The sequence below is a fragment of the Sinohyriopsis cumingii genome, chromosome 17, assembly GCF_028554795.1.
Source record: "Sinohyriopsis cumingii isolate HCF-2022 chromosome 17, ASM2855479v2, whole genome shotgun sequence".
NCBI lineage: Eukaryota > Metazoa > Mollusca > Bivalvia > Unionida > Unionidae > Sinohyriopsis > Sinohyriopsis cumingii.
In genome coordinates, this window is record NC_142977.1 from 56131301 (window position 1) to 56144128 (window position 12828).

General features: G+C 35.4%; 1 protein-coding gene across 1 annotated transcript in view; it reads left to right on the top strand.

Annotated features, from left to right (window-relative positions):
- The window catches only part of LOC149778807 (uncharacterized), a 70321-nt gene that overhangs the window by 13975 nt on the left and 43518 nt on the right, over nt 1–12828 (top strand). Inside the window, exons 2-3 of the mRNA XM_089938526.1 lie at nt 5047–5078; nt 8093–8134. Of these exons, the coding sequence (XP_089794652.1) occupies nt 5054–5078; nt 8093–8134 (67 nt within the window). The 5' untranslated portion in view covers nt 5047–5053. The remainder of the gene's footprint in view (nt 1–5046; nt 5079–8092; nt 8135–12828) is intronic.

Below are 12828 nucleotides of genomic sequence, written 5' to 3' on the forward strand. Positions count from 1 at the left end.
CCTAAAGTGGAAATCTTTACAAGCCGTACAAAATACAAAACTTATATGACTTTGGCTTTTGACACTTGCACAGACTCTTCACTTTATAAGTGTCACGAGAAAATTGTATATCCAAGTTTTTACCATTTTCATAAACACGCACACACTTGCAGCTTGACCAGAAATATGTACATCTTGTTTTGTGGATAAGTCACAGACAAGTCCAAGCATATATAGGTGGTTATGAACGTTAGGAATATCCCCTCATTTTTTCAGAAATATCAAAGCTTGTATGTGCATTTTCCCTTTTCCACTCTATATTAGTGCTTAGATTTGTTCCAAAAAAAAGAAAAAAGAAACGAAATAATTTTGAAGAAAAAAAAAAAACAACTGAATTTTGAATTCAGGTTTCTCTCTGTTTATAATTTTTTTCAAGTTGATGGTGCATGACAGAGTACATTCGCCTACCTTTCCAAAGTGAGAGGCTTTTCTTCACATGTCATTGCCTTTGTTAAATTCGGTTTCATTGGTTAGTTATCGTTAATCTTTAATTTTTTTCATGCATTTCTTTTTGATAGAAGATTTAAGGCTTTCTATTGTTGTAACGGTATTTATGTTGTTTAGTCTGTTGATGAAATTATCTATAGCAAAGTGCTTAAGATTTTTCAGCTTTTTTTATTATTTCAAGCCCTACAAAAGGAGACCAAGTTTGTGTTCAAAGACGATTGAAACTCTAAATTACACAGGCGTGAAGGAAAAACATCGTTGTGTTTAATCTAATCATGCTTGCCGTATCTCTTTGTGTTTTAGAGGTCATATTTCTTCTTAAGTAAATACATGCATCAATAGACAGACAGATTGGGTCATCATCCTTGAGTTTCACTGTACTTTCGGTTCTTTACTTCATACAAACCCAAATTTATTGGTTTGAAAAAAAAAGATAACATGCCCCTCAATACTGTAACACGTCTGTTCTGATTCTACCGATGTGAGTGTGAGTGTTTATGTCGAAATGTTTAAGTGAGATATAAAAAAATGGTCAGCTTGAAAACGCGAACCAATACTGTGACGCTCAGTATTTTGATGTGGTAAGAGGAAATGGTACAACACACACACACACACACACAAAGAGGGCTTGTAAGTTCACATTTCAGTGTCTGCACTGTAATGGTAACAACGCAAGAACATAGGGATTATTATGCCACACAGTCCTAGAACAAAACAATGCATCACCCGTTGTAAGCCATTTCATTGGCTATACTTATTTTCTTACCGCGTTCGCTTCGAATTGACTTGAGTAGCTATTCAGACAGTGACGAGAATGGCCATGCTTTACTGGGTCTATCCTATAGGCGATTTATATAAAAAAATATTTTTAAAAATTAAACTAATGCACGAACAATCGTACCATGGGCGATCCCATGGAAATTGTGTCCGTCTTATTGCAAAATACATCAACATTTAATTTAACCGTGCAGATCGCTAAATAAACCTCTGATCATACACATTTTGAAAAGTGTTGTGTGACACGGATCGCCATTGTCGTTTGGTGTCTGCTTTCTTCTTCGAAAAGAGATCGTTTCGTCTTGACTATAAAAATTTAATTTGACTAAGTTTTACGCACTACTTGAACTCATACATTTACGTTGTAGGTGTAAGCCGTCGTTCTCAGTTTTCTGGAAGTTCGTTTTTGCGTTTCTCAGATGTGATACTATTTTTTATGGACCGAACGAAATTTCTTTTGGCGTGAATCAGGACTCGTGGTTTTGTGGCAGAAATGGAGAGCATTGATTAAAGCCCAGTTATGTCGTCTTCGAAATCGCTGACACGGATTTGAACTAACACTTCAGGTTTTGTGTGAGGCGATACGGTACATCATTGCCTTTTACTTCCTCAATGAAATCGTTTCATCTTATTGCAAAATTACATTTGACTAGGTTTCATACGCAGCAGGTCTCTGTATATAAGGAGAGTGTCTTAGCGTCAGAGTATTCATTCCGCTCTCAAACGATCAAAGATGGAAGAGTCAGCACAGATCGACCTGCTGGTCAAATATTTGCTAAAAGTCATACGAAAGCATAATTCACATGCGAAAGTGGCAACAAAACTTACTCTTTTGGTCGTTGATTTGATGAGAGTCATACGAAAGTGTGTAAGTGCTAATGAAGTTTGCTATATCTGCAAAGGTAAATGGGTATTTGTCTCCAGAATACCTACTTCGTCTAAGAAAGAGAGACAAAAGTCAAGATACCTAATATCGTTGTCAGGAGAAAGGACACTGGAATTCAGAGTGCCCTACGAGAAAAGAGAATAAACAAAAACAAGACGAAACAGAGAAGAGGGATTGAGAAGAAGAAGAAATTGAAGATCATGAAGAACTTGTGCCAGTAAAGACATGGAAATGGAAAAATTGACAATGTGAGCCAAAGGAAAAACCCACAAGTTGGAGCTATAAATAGATAGTGGGATTTCATAGGAATTTCAGCTGATTATAGATACATAGGTATTTATCCACGATCGTCACAGAAGTTGATATTGTAAGTAGTTACTAATTTTATCCATTTTAGTCTAAACCATTGTAACTTAATTTTCGGGGATATGTTTATTTTCCTTTAAATTCTGGGACAATTTCGTCATTTTAGCGTTACTTTTAGTCACATCCATTTTGTCGTTGAGCATTTCCTTGATTATAGCTATTTATAGCATCATTACAATTATGCAAATTTTTGAACACCCCAGCAAGATTTCAGGTCTTGGTAATGCTTTATATATAAATCTCACGCTTGTACTAGTGTATGTATGTTTCTGTCTCTGTTGTGTTTGACCCTCTACCATCATTGTCCCTAGACAATCCCACCATGTTCAATTCCCCTTGACGCTATACAGACCCACCATGTTCAATTTCCATATGTTAAATTCCCCTAGTCCCTAGATAGACCCACACTCTATTCCCATGTTCAATTTCCCTTGACTCTATAAAGTCCCACCCTGTTTAAATTCCTTTGACGCTATACAGTCCCAATTCCCATGTTCAATTCCTCTTGAGGCTATATCGTCCCACGATTTTTCTCTATGTTAAATTCCCATTGAGGCTATATGTTCCCCCGATTTTTCTCCATGTTAAATTTCCATTGAGGCTATATGTTCCCAAGGGGGTCTGTAATGCTAATTCCCATTGAGGCTATAGGATCCCCCTTCACTACTTCTGTACGTTTAATGATCTTAATGCTTAACGATCTGTATGTTTAACGATCTGGATGTTTAATGATGTGGATGTTTAACAATCTGTATGTTTTGATCTGTATGGTTTACGATCTGTATGTTTAACGAGCTGTATGTTTAACGGTCTTGATTTATAATGATCTATATGTTTAACGATCTAGGTGGTTAACGATCTGGATGTTTAACGATCTGGATGGTTAACGATCTGAATGTTTAACGATCTGTATGTTTAACGATCTAGGTGGTTAACGATCTGGATGTTTAACGATCTGTATGTTTAACGATCTGTATTTTTAACGATCTAGAAGGTGAACGATCTGTATGTTTAACGATCTGGATGTTTAACGATGTGGATGTTTAACGATCTGGATGTTTAATGATCGTGACGTTGAACGATCTGTGTGTTTAAAGATCTGTGTGTTTAACGATCTGTGTGTTTAACGATGTAGATGGTTAACGATCTGTATGTTTAACGATGTAGATGGTTAACGATCTGCATATTTAACGATTTACGTGTTTAACGATCTGTATGTTTAACGATCTAGGTGTTTAACGATCTGTGTGTTTAACGATCTGTATGTTTAACGATGTAGATGGTTAACGATCTGTATGTTTAACGATCTGTATGTTTAATGATCTAGATGTTTAGCGATCTGTATTTTTAATGATCTAGATGGTTAACGATCTGTATGTGTAACGATCTGGATGTTTAATGATGTGGATGTTTAACGATCTAGATGTTTAATGATATAGATGTTGAAGGATCTGTATGTTTAACGATCTAGATGGTTAACGATCTGTATGCTTAATGATCTGTATGTATAACGATCTGGATGTTTAATGATCTAGATGGTTAACGATCTGTATGTTTAACGATCTATATTTTTAACGATCTAGATGTTTAACGATCTGGATGGTTAACGATCTGTATGTTAACGATCTTAATGTTTAACGATCTGTCTTTTTAAGGATCTAGAAGGTTAACGATCTGTATGTTTAACAACCTGTATGTTTCACGATCTGTATGTTTAACGATATGGATGTTTAATGATGTGGATGTTTAATGATCTGTATGTTTAACGATCTGTATCTTTAACGATATGGATGTTTAACGATGTGGATGTTTAATGATCTGTATGTTTAACGATCTGTATGTTTATCGATCCAGATGTTTAACAATATGTATGTTTAACGATCTGTATGTTTAACGATGTGGATGTTTAATGATGTGGATGTTTAACGATCTGTATGTTTAACGATCTGTATTATCAGGACTCTTTGGTCTTGAAATAAGTAATAGATAAGGATGAGAAGCAATGAGATTTGTAAAATTCAACAAATATTGTATGTCCCTAAAATACAAAAGTGAAAAATGTAAATAAATAAAAATTACGGTATTGCAAATTAATTACCAAATAATGCAGGAGTTTCTAAAACAAGTTCTAATATTTAAGTTCTGAATAAACTTTACTGACATTAAATAATCCAACGCTGGAAGCTTTGATGTGCGTTTGGTGGCCCGTGATTTTGGTAATGTGCTAAAAGTCTTTGTTGATCACAATAATACAATCCAAGAATATATCTCTAATTGACATTTCACTATGAATCAAACTTTCCATGAATATAATTTTATATAAGCACTATGTACTTCCAGTGAATAGATTATTTTGATCAATACGTTCCAGCCAAATGAAATACTGGACACAACAATGATTCTGCCTCAAGCTCCTTATATCACGAATAAATAATTTCTAGAAAAACATGTTTAACGATTTGCGTGTTTAATGATACCCGAATATAATGGATATCTTTTTAAATGCCAAATTATTTTTTTATCTTTTTAAGTCAACTCATGACTCGGGATCTGCTAGTCTGTGGTAAGTAGAACAATTTTGTTTTATGCTTATGCAAACGAGAACTTTAAAGCTGGGTGAAGAACAATACAGTCAAAAATATACACATCTACAAAACATAAAGGTTCCTTTCCATTGGTCAAACAACGTCTAGCTGTCCGGTTTAATAATAACTGGCAATGTAGAATCAGAGAATCTTTAATAGAGTCATTGTATAGAACTTTGTCTTCATAATTTGGCTATAAAGGAGTATTAGGATATGGTAACAGTGACAAAATACAGAAAACCTCTTAGCGAAATAAAGGTGTCCGACATACTTTACATCTTACATAAAGAAGATGGAGGAGACCACAGTCTACCACACTAGTTCAAAAGACTTACATTGAAAGATGAGTATCACATGGTATCAGAATGCCAACAAAATTTGCCGCCAAGAAGAAAAACTCTTACTTTCGGAAAGTTCCGAGTATGTTGAAATTTATTAAATTATCCATAGCGCAATACTCGAAGGGCACACGGTCCTAATTGTATAGAAGAATGGGAACCAGCCTGGAAATGGGTGAACATAACATAGAGTATATATATGGGTTTGGTTAGCAAGGATTGGTTGATAACGAAAATTATTTTGTCAGAAAAAGAATCTTTTGAGAGCTTATCCTAGAGTTGTAACTGGAAAAAATAGAGACATTGTTTTCTTGATGGAATTTCAGTCCTTTAAGAGTCGTGAGCTTGGAACACTCATTACAGAAAGTAGCTCCTGACTCTTTGGTGCGGAATTGAAAGCACATGTTTCAAATACATGTAGGTCCAGAACATGCCGCGGCTGATATCCTTCCCTCAACATAGAAGCTGACATCCAGGTTTCATCTATACTGATACATATAGGCTTGATCATGATCACTCAGAAATTTATAGTTATTGAATTTTTAATATCATGGTGTTTGCATTAGTTTGCTATGGAAACTGAACTAATACCGTGAGTCCTGAACATAATAATTTCAAGATTTCTGCTCAAAATGACGTAAATTACATCTATGCTTTCTCAATAATAATGATAATAATAACGATAATAATAATAATGGTAATACTAATACTACTACTACTACTAATAATAATAATAAACAACTTTGAAAGTAGTTATTATTATTATTATTATTATTATTTTACGTTCGCTCTTTCATTCCTCTAAGCTAAATTCCTTGTTTTAATAAATACATTACGATCGTTCATATCTTATATTTTATTTATAATGTTCTTACGATACTACTGAAAAAGTATTTTCAACGCTGTTTACATCTTGATGACAGCTTTCGTGTTCTCTCCCGAAAAGCTTGTATTTAAGCATATACATGAGCTTGAACAAAACATATTTTGATGCATATTTCCCACAGCAATATTTGTTAAATAGTTATATTTTGTCATACTACACCCACCCACCCACCCACACACCATAGAGTCGTCTCAATATATATATATATATATATATATATATATATATATATATATATATATATATATATATATATATATATATATTGTGACGACTCTATGGTCATAAATTGTGTAACAAAAAGAAGCACACCCAACAATTCTTTAAAAACGTAACAAACAATTTAATCTTATTATAAAATATCTTCCGGCATCCGCAACAAGTCACAGTCATGTAAAGATTTTTCAAAGACAACGGTTTTTCTGTTTTATTTGTTTGTCTTGTCTATGTTTTGTATTTGCCTTTGAAAAGACTCATTAAGAGTCGAAAGCGCTTAGGCTAGTTATATACTAGTTTTGCACTGTTCGTAGTCAGTTTATTACATCTATCTTAATCAGTCCCTTACCAACGTGATCCCTTGCTGGATCCATTGCACTTGAAAGGACTGTTATTCGCCATATGATTTGTATTCTTTATAATTTTTTTTCTGAATGTTGGCACCTCAATTAACAACTATTTTAAGATCCATAATTAATAATTTGCACATTCTCAATTCATTCTTAAATCTATTTGCAGCATATTTCTAAATATTATAGTATCACCACTCAATAAATTTCACAGTTGTCCTTGTACTCAGATTTATGGATTTGTTTTACATGTAAATATAACCGTTCGTTTGATGCGGGATATAGTTACCTGAAGTATTATTATTCGTTCCTAAAGTTTAATTGCCCAATGAAATCTTGATGTATATAATTTGCCTTAATTGTTTCAACTTTTGAGTAAGTCCAATATATCACTTGGTAGTTCTATGTGGTTTTTGAAGAGAATGACAATTAGAGATTCCCGGCTACTTATATGAAAGATTATGTTTTCAAAATATGCTACATTCTAAAATGAAAGGAGATTTTTATGTCTAGTAACTTTTAACTGAGCAAATTCTATGCCATTCAAATATATATAGCATCTTGAATTTTAGCTCTGTGTACCTGAAGCACGGGATTCAACTCTCTTAAAGGGTCAATCAATCCAAAAGTTTTCTTTATTTCCAATATCATCTCTCTCGTCTTGGGATTAGTACAAAATACATAGTCGTATAAACTTAACTCTAGACTGAAGTCACAACATACTATAATATATTCTAAATAGCATATAATATTATAAACATTTGGTAAAATTCTGGTGAATCGTTAGTTGGGATCTGTGTGTGTGTGTGTGTGTGTTCAAAGCAAGTAGGAAATTTCCATTAAGATCCTTTTTAATTCAATGTATGAATTTTAACTGAGAGTTTATGATATATTATTATCTTCATGCAGCAAATGCACTCAGGTGACTTGTCAGTGAGATAGGTTTCCAGCTAACAAGAAACATCATAATGCTTTTTCTTTCTGAAAATCTGGTGACATGCCATTCTCTAGATGCACAACGAAACAGTAAAGCTCTTACATTGGTTATTTTAAGTATACACGACTTTGGCATTAAAAACTGTATCAAACAAATTTAAGCATGTAAGTATGTATGTATGTATGTATGTATGTATGTGGTTTAAACATGCGTATAGGTATACACATGCATCTTCCTTATTTATGTGCATTGTTCTGTTTTGCAGGCCTTGTGCTTGTAGGTGTGTTTATGACAGCTATGATCCAAGGTTAGTATATAGGCTGGGAGTTTTGAGAAGGTAAGGTAAGTCATTCTGAGCGGCAGAATATTAACTCAGATTCTCTCTCACAAAAACTTACAGTTAAATGTAATGTATATTTTATCAAGATTTGCTTTATATTTGTCTGACTAATGTAATGTATATATTATGTTACAATTGCATTTATGTTTGATTACAATTACATTTGTAGTCCCGACCGAATCATACCAAAGACAAAAATAGTGTTGGCAGATGCCTCTATTTGTTCTCAACATTAAGAGGTTATTGTTAGAACTGGTCGACCTGGTTTCAGGATAATGTGATTGGGTGGGTCATGATGCCACATGGCTGCGGCATGACGCATTGGTGCAAGATATAAATGTGAACATCCACACTGCAGACATCATAGCAATATGACTGAAAAATTCTTAAAGCTACGTTAAAAATCCAAATCTCACACACACACACACACACACACACACACACACACTTATAGTATCTTACAATTGCATTTATATGATTTTACAATTACATTTGTACTATGCTATTCTTAAATTAATACTATGCTACAACTACATTTATGCTATGCTACTATTCCATTTGGGGGCCCCGAATGGAATTGCCAAGTGGTCTAAAGTGCTCAGCGTTACGGATCACTGCCATTTTACCTCTTTCTGCATGGGTTTGAGTCTCGGATTCGGCCAATGTGGGTATGTGAGAAAGCTTGCCAGTAGCTTCTCGTGGGTCGGTAGTTCTTTCTGGGGTATTCCCGGGTTCTTCCTCCACCATTTATACTGGCCGCCATGTATAGCCTATCCTGCGCTGAAAAATGGCGTTAAACCCTACAGCAACAACAATTCCATTTATACTATGCAACAACTACATTTATACTATGTTACAATTCAATTTACACTATGCAAATATTAAATTCATCCTATGCTACAATTCCATTTATACTATGCTACAATTCCATATATACTATGCTGCAATTCCATTTATACTATGCTCCAATTCCATATATAACACTGGACAACAAATTTTTACAAAAGTCATGTTACTGAAATAAAATTAGTCAATTCTTATCAATTTTTATGTGCTGAACACGAATATGACAGTCAAATTGCAAAATTGGCTCTAGTTTTTTTTGTAATCTGCAAGAAATTAATGTTTACATAACGAAATGCATTCCAATAGTAAAAGGTCAACTGTAATAGCCTACTTATAAAAAATCAAGTCATTGACTACATCTTAGATTTCTTCGCCTGTCTCTTGTACAGCTGTTCGGGAGCATCTCTGAGGAGTGTCCAGCAGTAGTCAGCCAGCATTGTAGTGGACCATTTTCCCTGGTATCTTTGTTCCATTGTTGTGATATCTTGATGAAAACGTTCGCCGTGTTCATCACTAACAATACCACAGTTGCTAGGAAAGAAATCCAAATGGGAATGAAGGAAGTGAATCTTTAGAGACATATTGCAGCCAAGTTTCTTATACTTCATCAACATGTCTTCTACTAGTTCCTTATAGTTTTCTGCCCTAACATTTCCGAGGAAGTTTGTAGAAACTAGGCGAAAAGCATTCCATGCTTGTTTCGCGTCACCTTCCAGCAAGTTGTTGAACCGGTCATCTTTGAAAAGCTCTCGAATCTGAGGACCCACAAAAACTCCCTCTTTAATCTTTGCTTCGCTGAGTCGAGGGAATTTTTCATGCAGGTATCGGAATGCTGGCAAAGTCCGGTCAATGGCTTTCACGAAGTTCTTCATCAAACCTAGTTTGATGTGAAGGGGTGGTAGCAAGATTTTCTGAGCCTCAACCAGAGCTGGGTGTTGGATATTCTTCTCTCCAATGGCTACATTCTGCCTGTGAGTCCATTCCTTCCTCATGTAGTGCATTTCCCTTGCTCGGCTATCCCACTCGCATAAGAAACACATGTATTTTGTATATCCTTGCTGCAGTCCCATTAAAAGGGCAACTACCTTCAAATCACCACAGAGGTGCCAGCTGTACTTGTTATACTCAATGGAATTCAGTAGCTGCCTTAAGTTATCGTATGTCTCTTTCATGTGGACAGCATACGCTACTGGAATAGATGGAAGAATGTTTCCATTGTGCAAAAGCACAGCCTTGAGACTCAGTTTCGAAGAGTCCACAAATAGTCTCCATTCTTGTGGGTCATGAGTGATTTTTAAAGCATTCATGAGGCCCTCAATATCGGAACAGAATATCAGATTACTTTCCTTTCTGAAGAAAGGCTCCAATTGCTGGTGGCGCTTTCGATATGCAGTAATTGTGACATCTTCTTCTAGAAGATTCCATTGTTGGAGTCTTGATCCTAGCAATTCTGCCTTGTTCTTTGATAAGTCCAAATCACGAATCAGGTCATTTAGTTCTTTCTGTGTTATTCTGTGTGGGGTTGATGATGCACCACAGTGAAAATCTGGATCACTGCATGCTGATGGACCAGGAGAAGAACAGGTCGACTCACCTTTGTCTTCGTCAGATGAATCAAGAGAATATTCTGCTGGAGGTTCTGGAATAGGAAGTCCCTCACCATGTGGAACTGGTCTCAATGCAGACGGAATGTTTGGGTAGACTATTCTCGACTTCTTTCGCTTCGTTATTCCGCCGGAAAGAGGAGGAACCAAGCAGAAGTAACAGTCATTTAGGTGGTTGCTTGGCTCTCTCCACACCATTGGGACTGCAAACGGCATTGATGACCTTTTGCAATTCAACCACTGTGAAAGTTGTGTTGTACATGTAGCACAGCATATATGCGGAGCCCAAGGCTTGTCTTGGTCACCAACCTTGCATCCGAAGTAAAGATGATATGCCTTCTTCACTTGAGAATTGATACTTTTCTTCTGGTTGGCAAATGTCACTTCCCCACAAATATAGCAAAAATTGTCCGCGGTATTAACACACTTTCGAGGCATTACTGTTCTTTATTGTACGTAAATGGATAAAATAATAAGTTTTATGTAACAGTAGCTTGAACTGTCTCGCACAACGTCTAAAATATTTTAAATGCTGAACCTATCTGATTGGGCTTTATATAGTACACTGCTTACGTCAGCTTCAGCAGCCGCCTGGCATTAGTATAATAGGCCTACACATGTATAGTACACTGCTGACGTCAACTTACTTAAGCAGCCGCATGGCATTAGTATTGCATTGCATCAGAAAATGATGCAATCAACTGTGGATGATGTGAGCATGATGGTATTATGCAATGTTACATCATTATTCCGGATGTTGCTGCAGTCCTACTGGAGAAATTTACACAGTGAAACATAGAAAATGAGGTATATGAATATCTTCAAAACGAGAGCCAATACAAATTTTTCACGGTTATATTCGTGTTCGGCACACCAAAATACTACAGATTAGGGCCTTTTCAAGTCAGTAATGATTTCACTGTTGACCAGTGTAATATGCTACAATTCCATATATACTATGCTACAACTGCATTTATACTGTGCTACAATTCCATTTATACTATGCTACAATTAAATTAGTGCAATACTAATATTACATATATACTATGCATCAATTACTTTAATACTATGCTACAATTGAATTAATTCACTAAATCTAGGTTGCCGTTGTTGTTGTTGTTGTTGTTGTTGTTGTAGGGTTTAACGCCATTTTTCACCACAAGATAGGCTTTACATGGAGGAAGAACCCGGGAAAACCCCTAAGAGAACCAGCGACCCAGTAGAAGATACTTGCAAGCTTTCTCACATACATTGGCCGAACCCGAGACTCGAACCCACGCAGACAGAGATGAGATGGCAGTGATCCGTAACGGTGAGCGCTTTAGACCAGTCGGTAAATCTAGGTAATAAAAGTATTTAACACGTGTTGCAGAGTCCTGTAGTAAATGACGAAGATCTTGTGTTAATGTAAAACAACACAAACACTCCAAAGACTTATTTTTAAGAATATATTCTAGGTATGCCATAGATTATCAAGTACTTTCTTGTTTAAATAACCACTTATTACTGTTGATCCCTTTTGTACTTATTTAAAATATTTCCCTAAAAACATCACATTTTTGCTCTTTTAGAAGTAAACTTTATCCAAAATGAATTCTTGTATTTTTGAGAAACCTGTTCAACGTACGAGATAGGGTATTTTACATATTTCGTGATTTCTAAACATGGGCTTTCGCAGTAATTATTCCGTGGGCATATAACAGGCAAGACATAATCCTGGGGTTGGATGGCAGGGGGCAAAATAAAACCCAAATACGGATACTGCATAATATATATTTTTTTTTTAAGTTGGGGCTAGAGGTAAGTGCCCCTTCCCTTCCCCCCAGCGTTGACGTCCTTGCTTCTAAATGCATGCTTACTCTTCTTGTGGTCATGCATGTCGTGTGATCATTCCCTTGTTTGTTTTTTCTTTTTTGTATCAATTTTCCATACGTAGATTTTCCTCTACATTCCCCAGTTTTTCCCAATGTTGATAATTTTAAGGTGCAGCATAGACGATTTGACAGCTGTTTCTATGTCAAGGAATTGTTTCTCTTCGTGTTATTTCTAAAGATCCTCTAAGTTTAATTTGTCATTTCTTCATATTCGTTTCATTATATATGCCCCATATCTGTTTTCATATCGATATAACAACCTTCTTCATTCTCGAAAACTCTGAGCCGTTATTTGTTCTTCTTTTTCATATTCTCATTTCAAATTTTCATTTCCGCC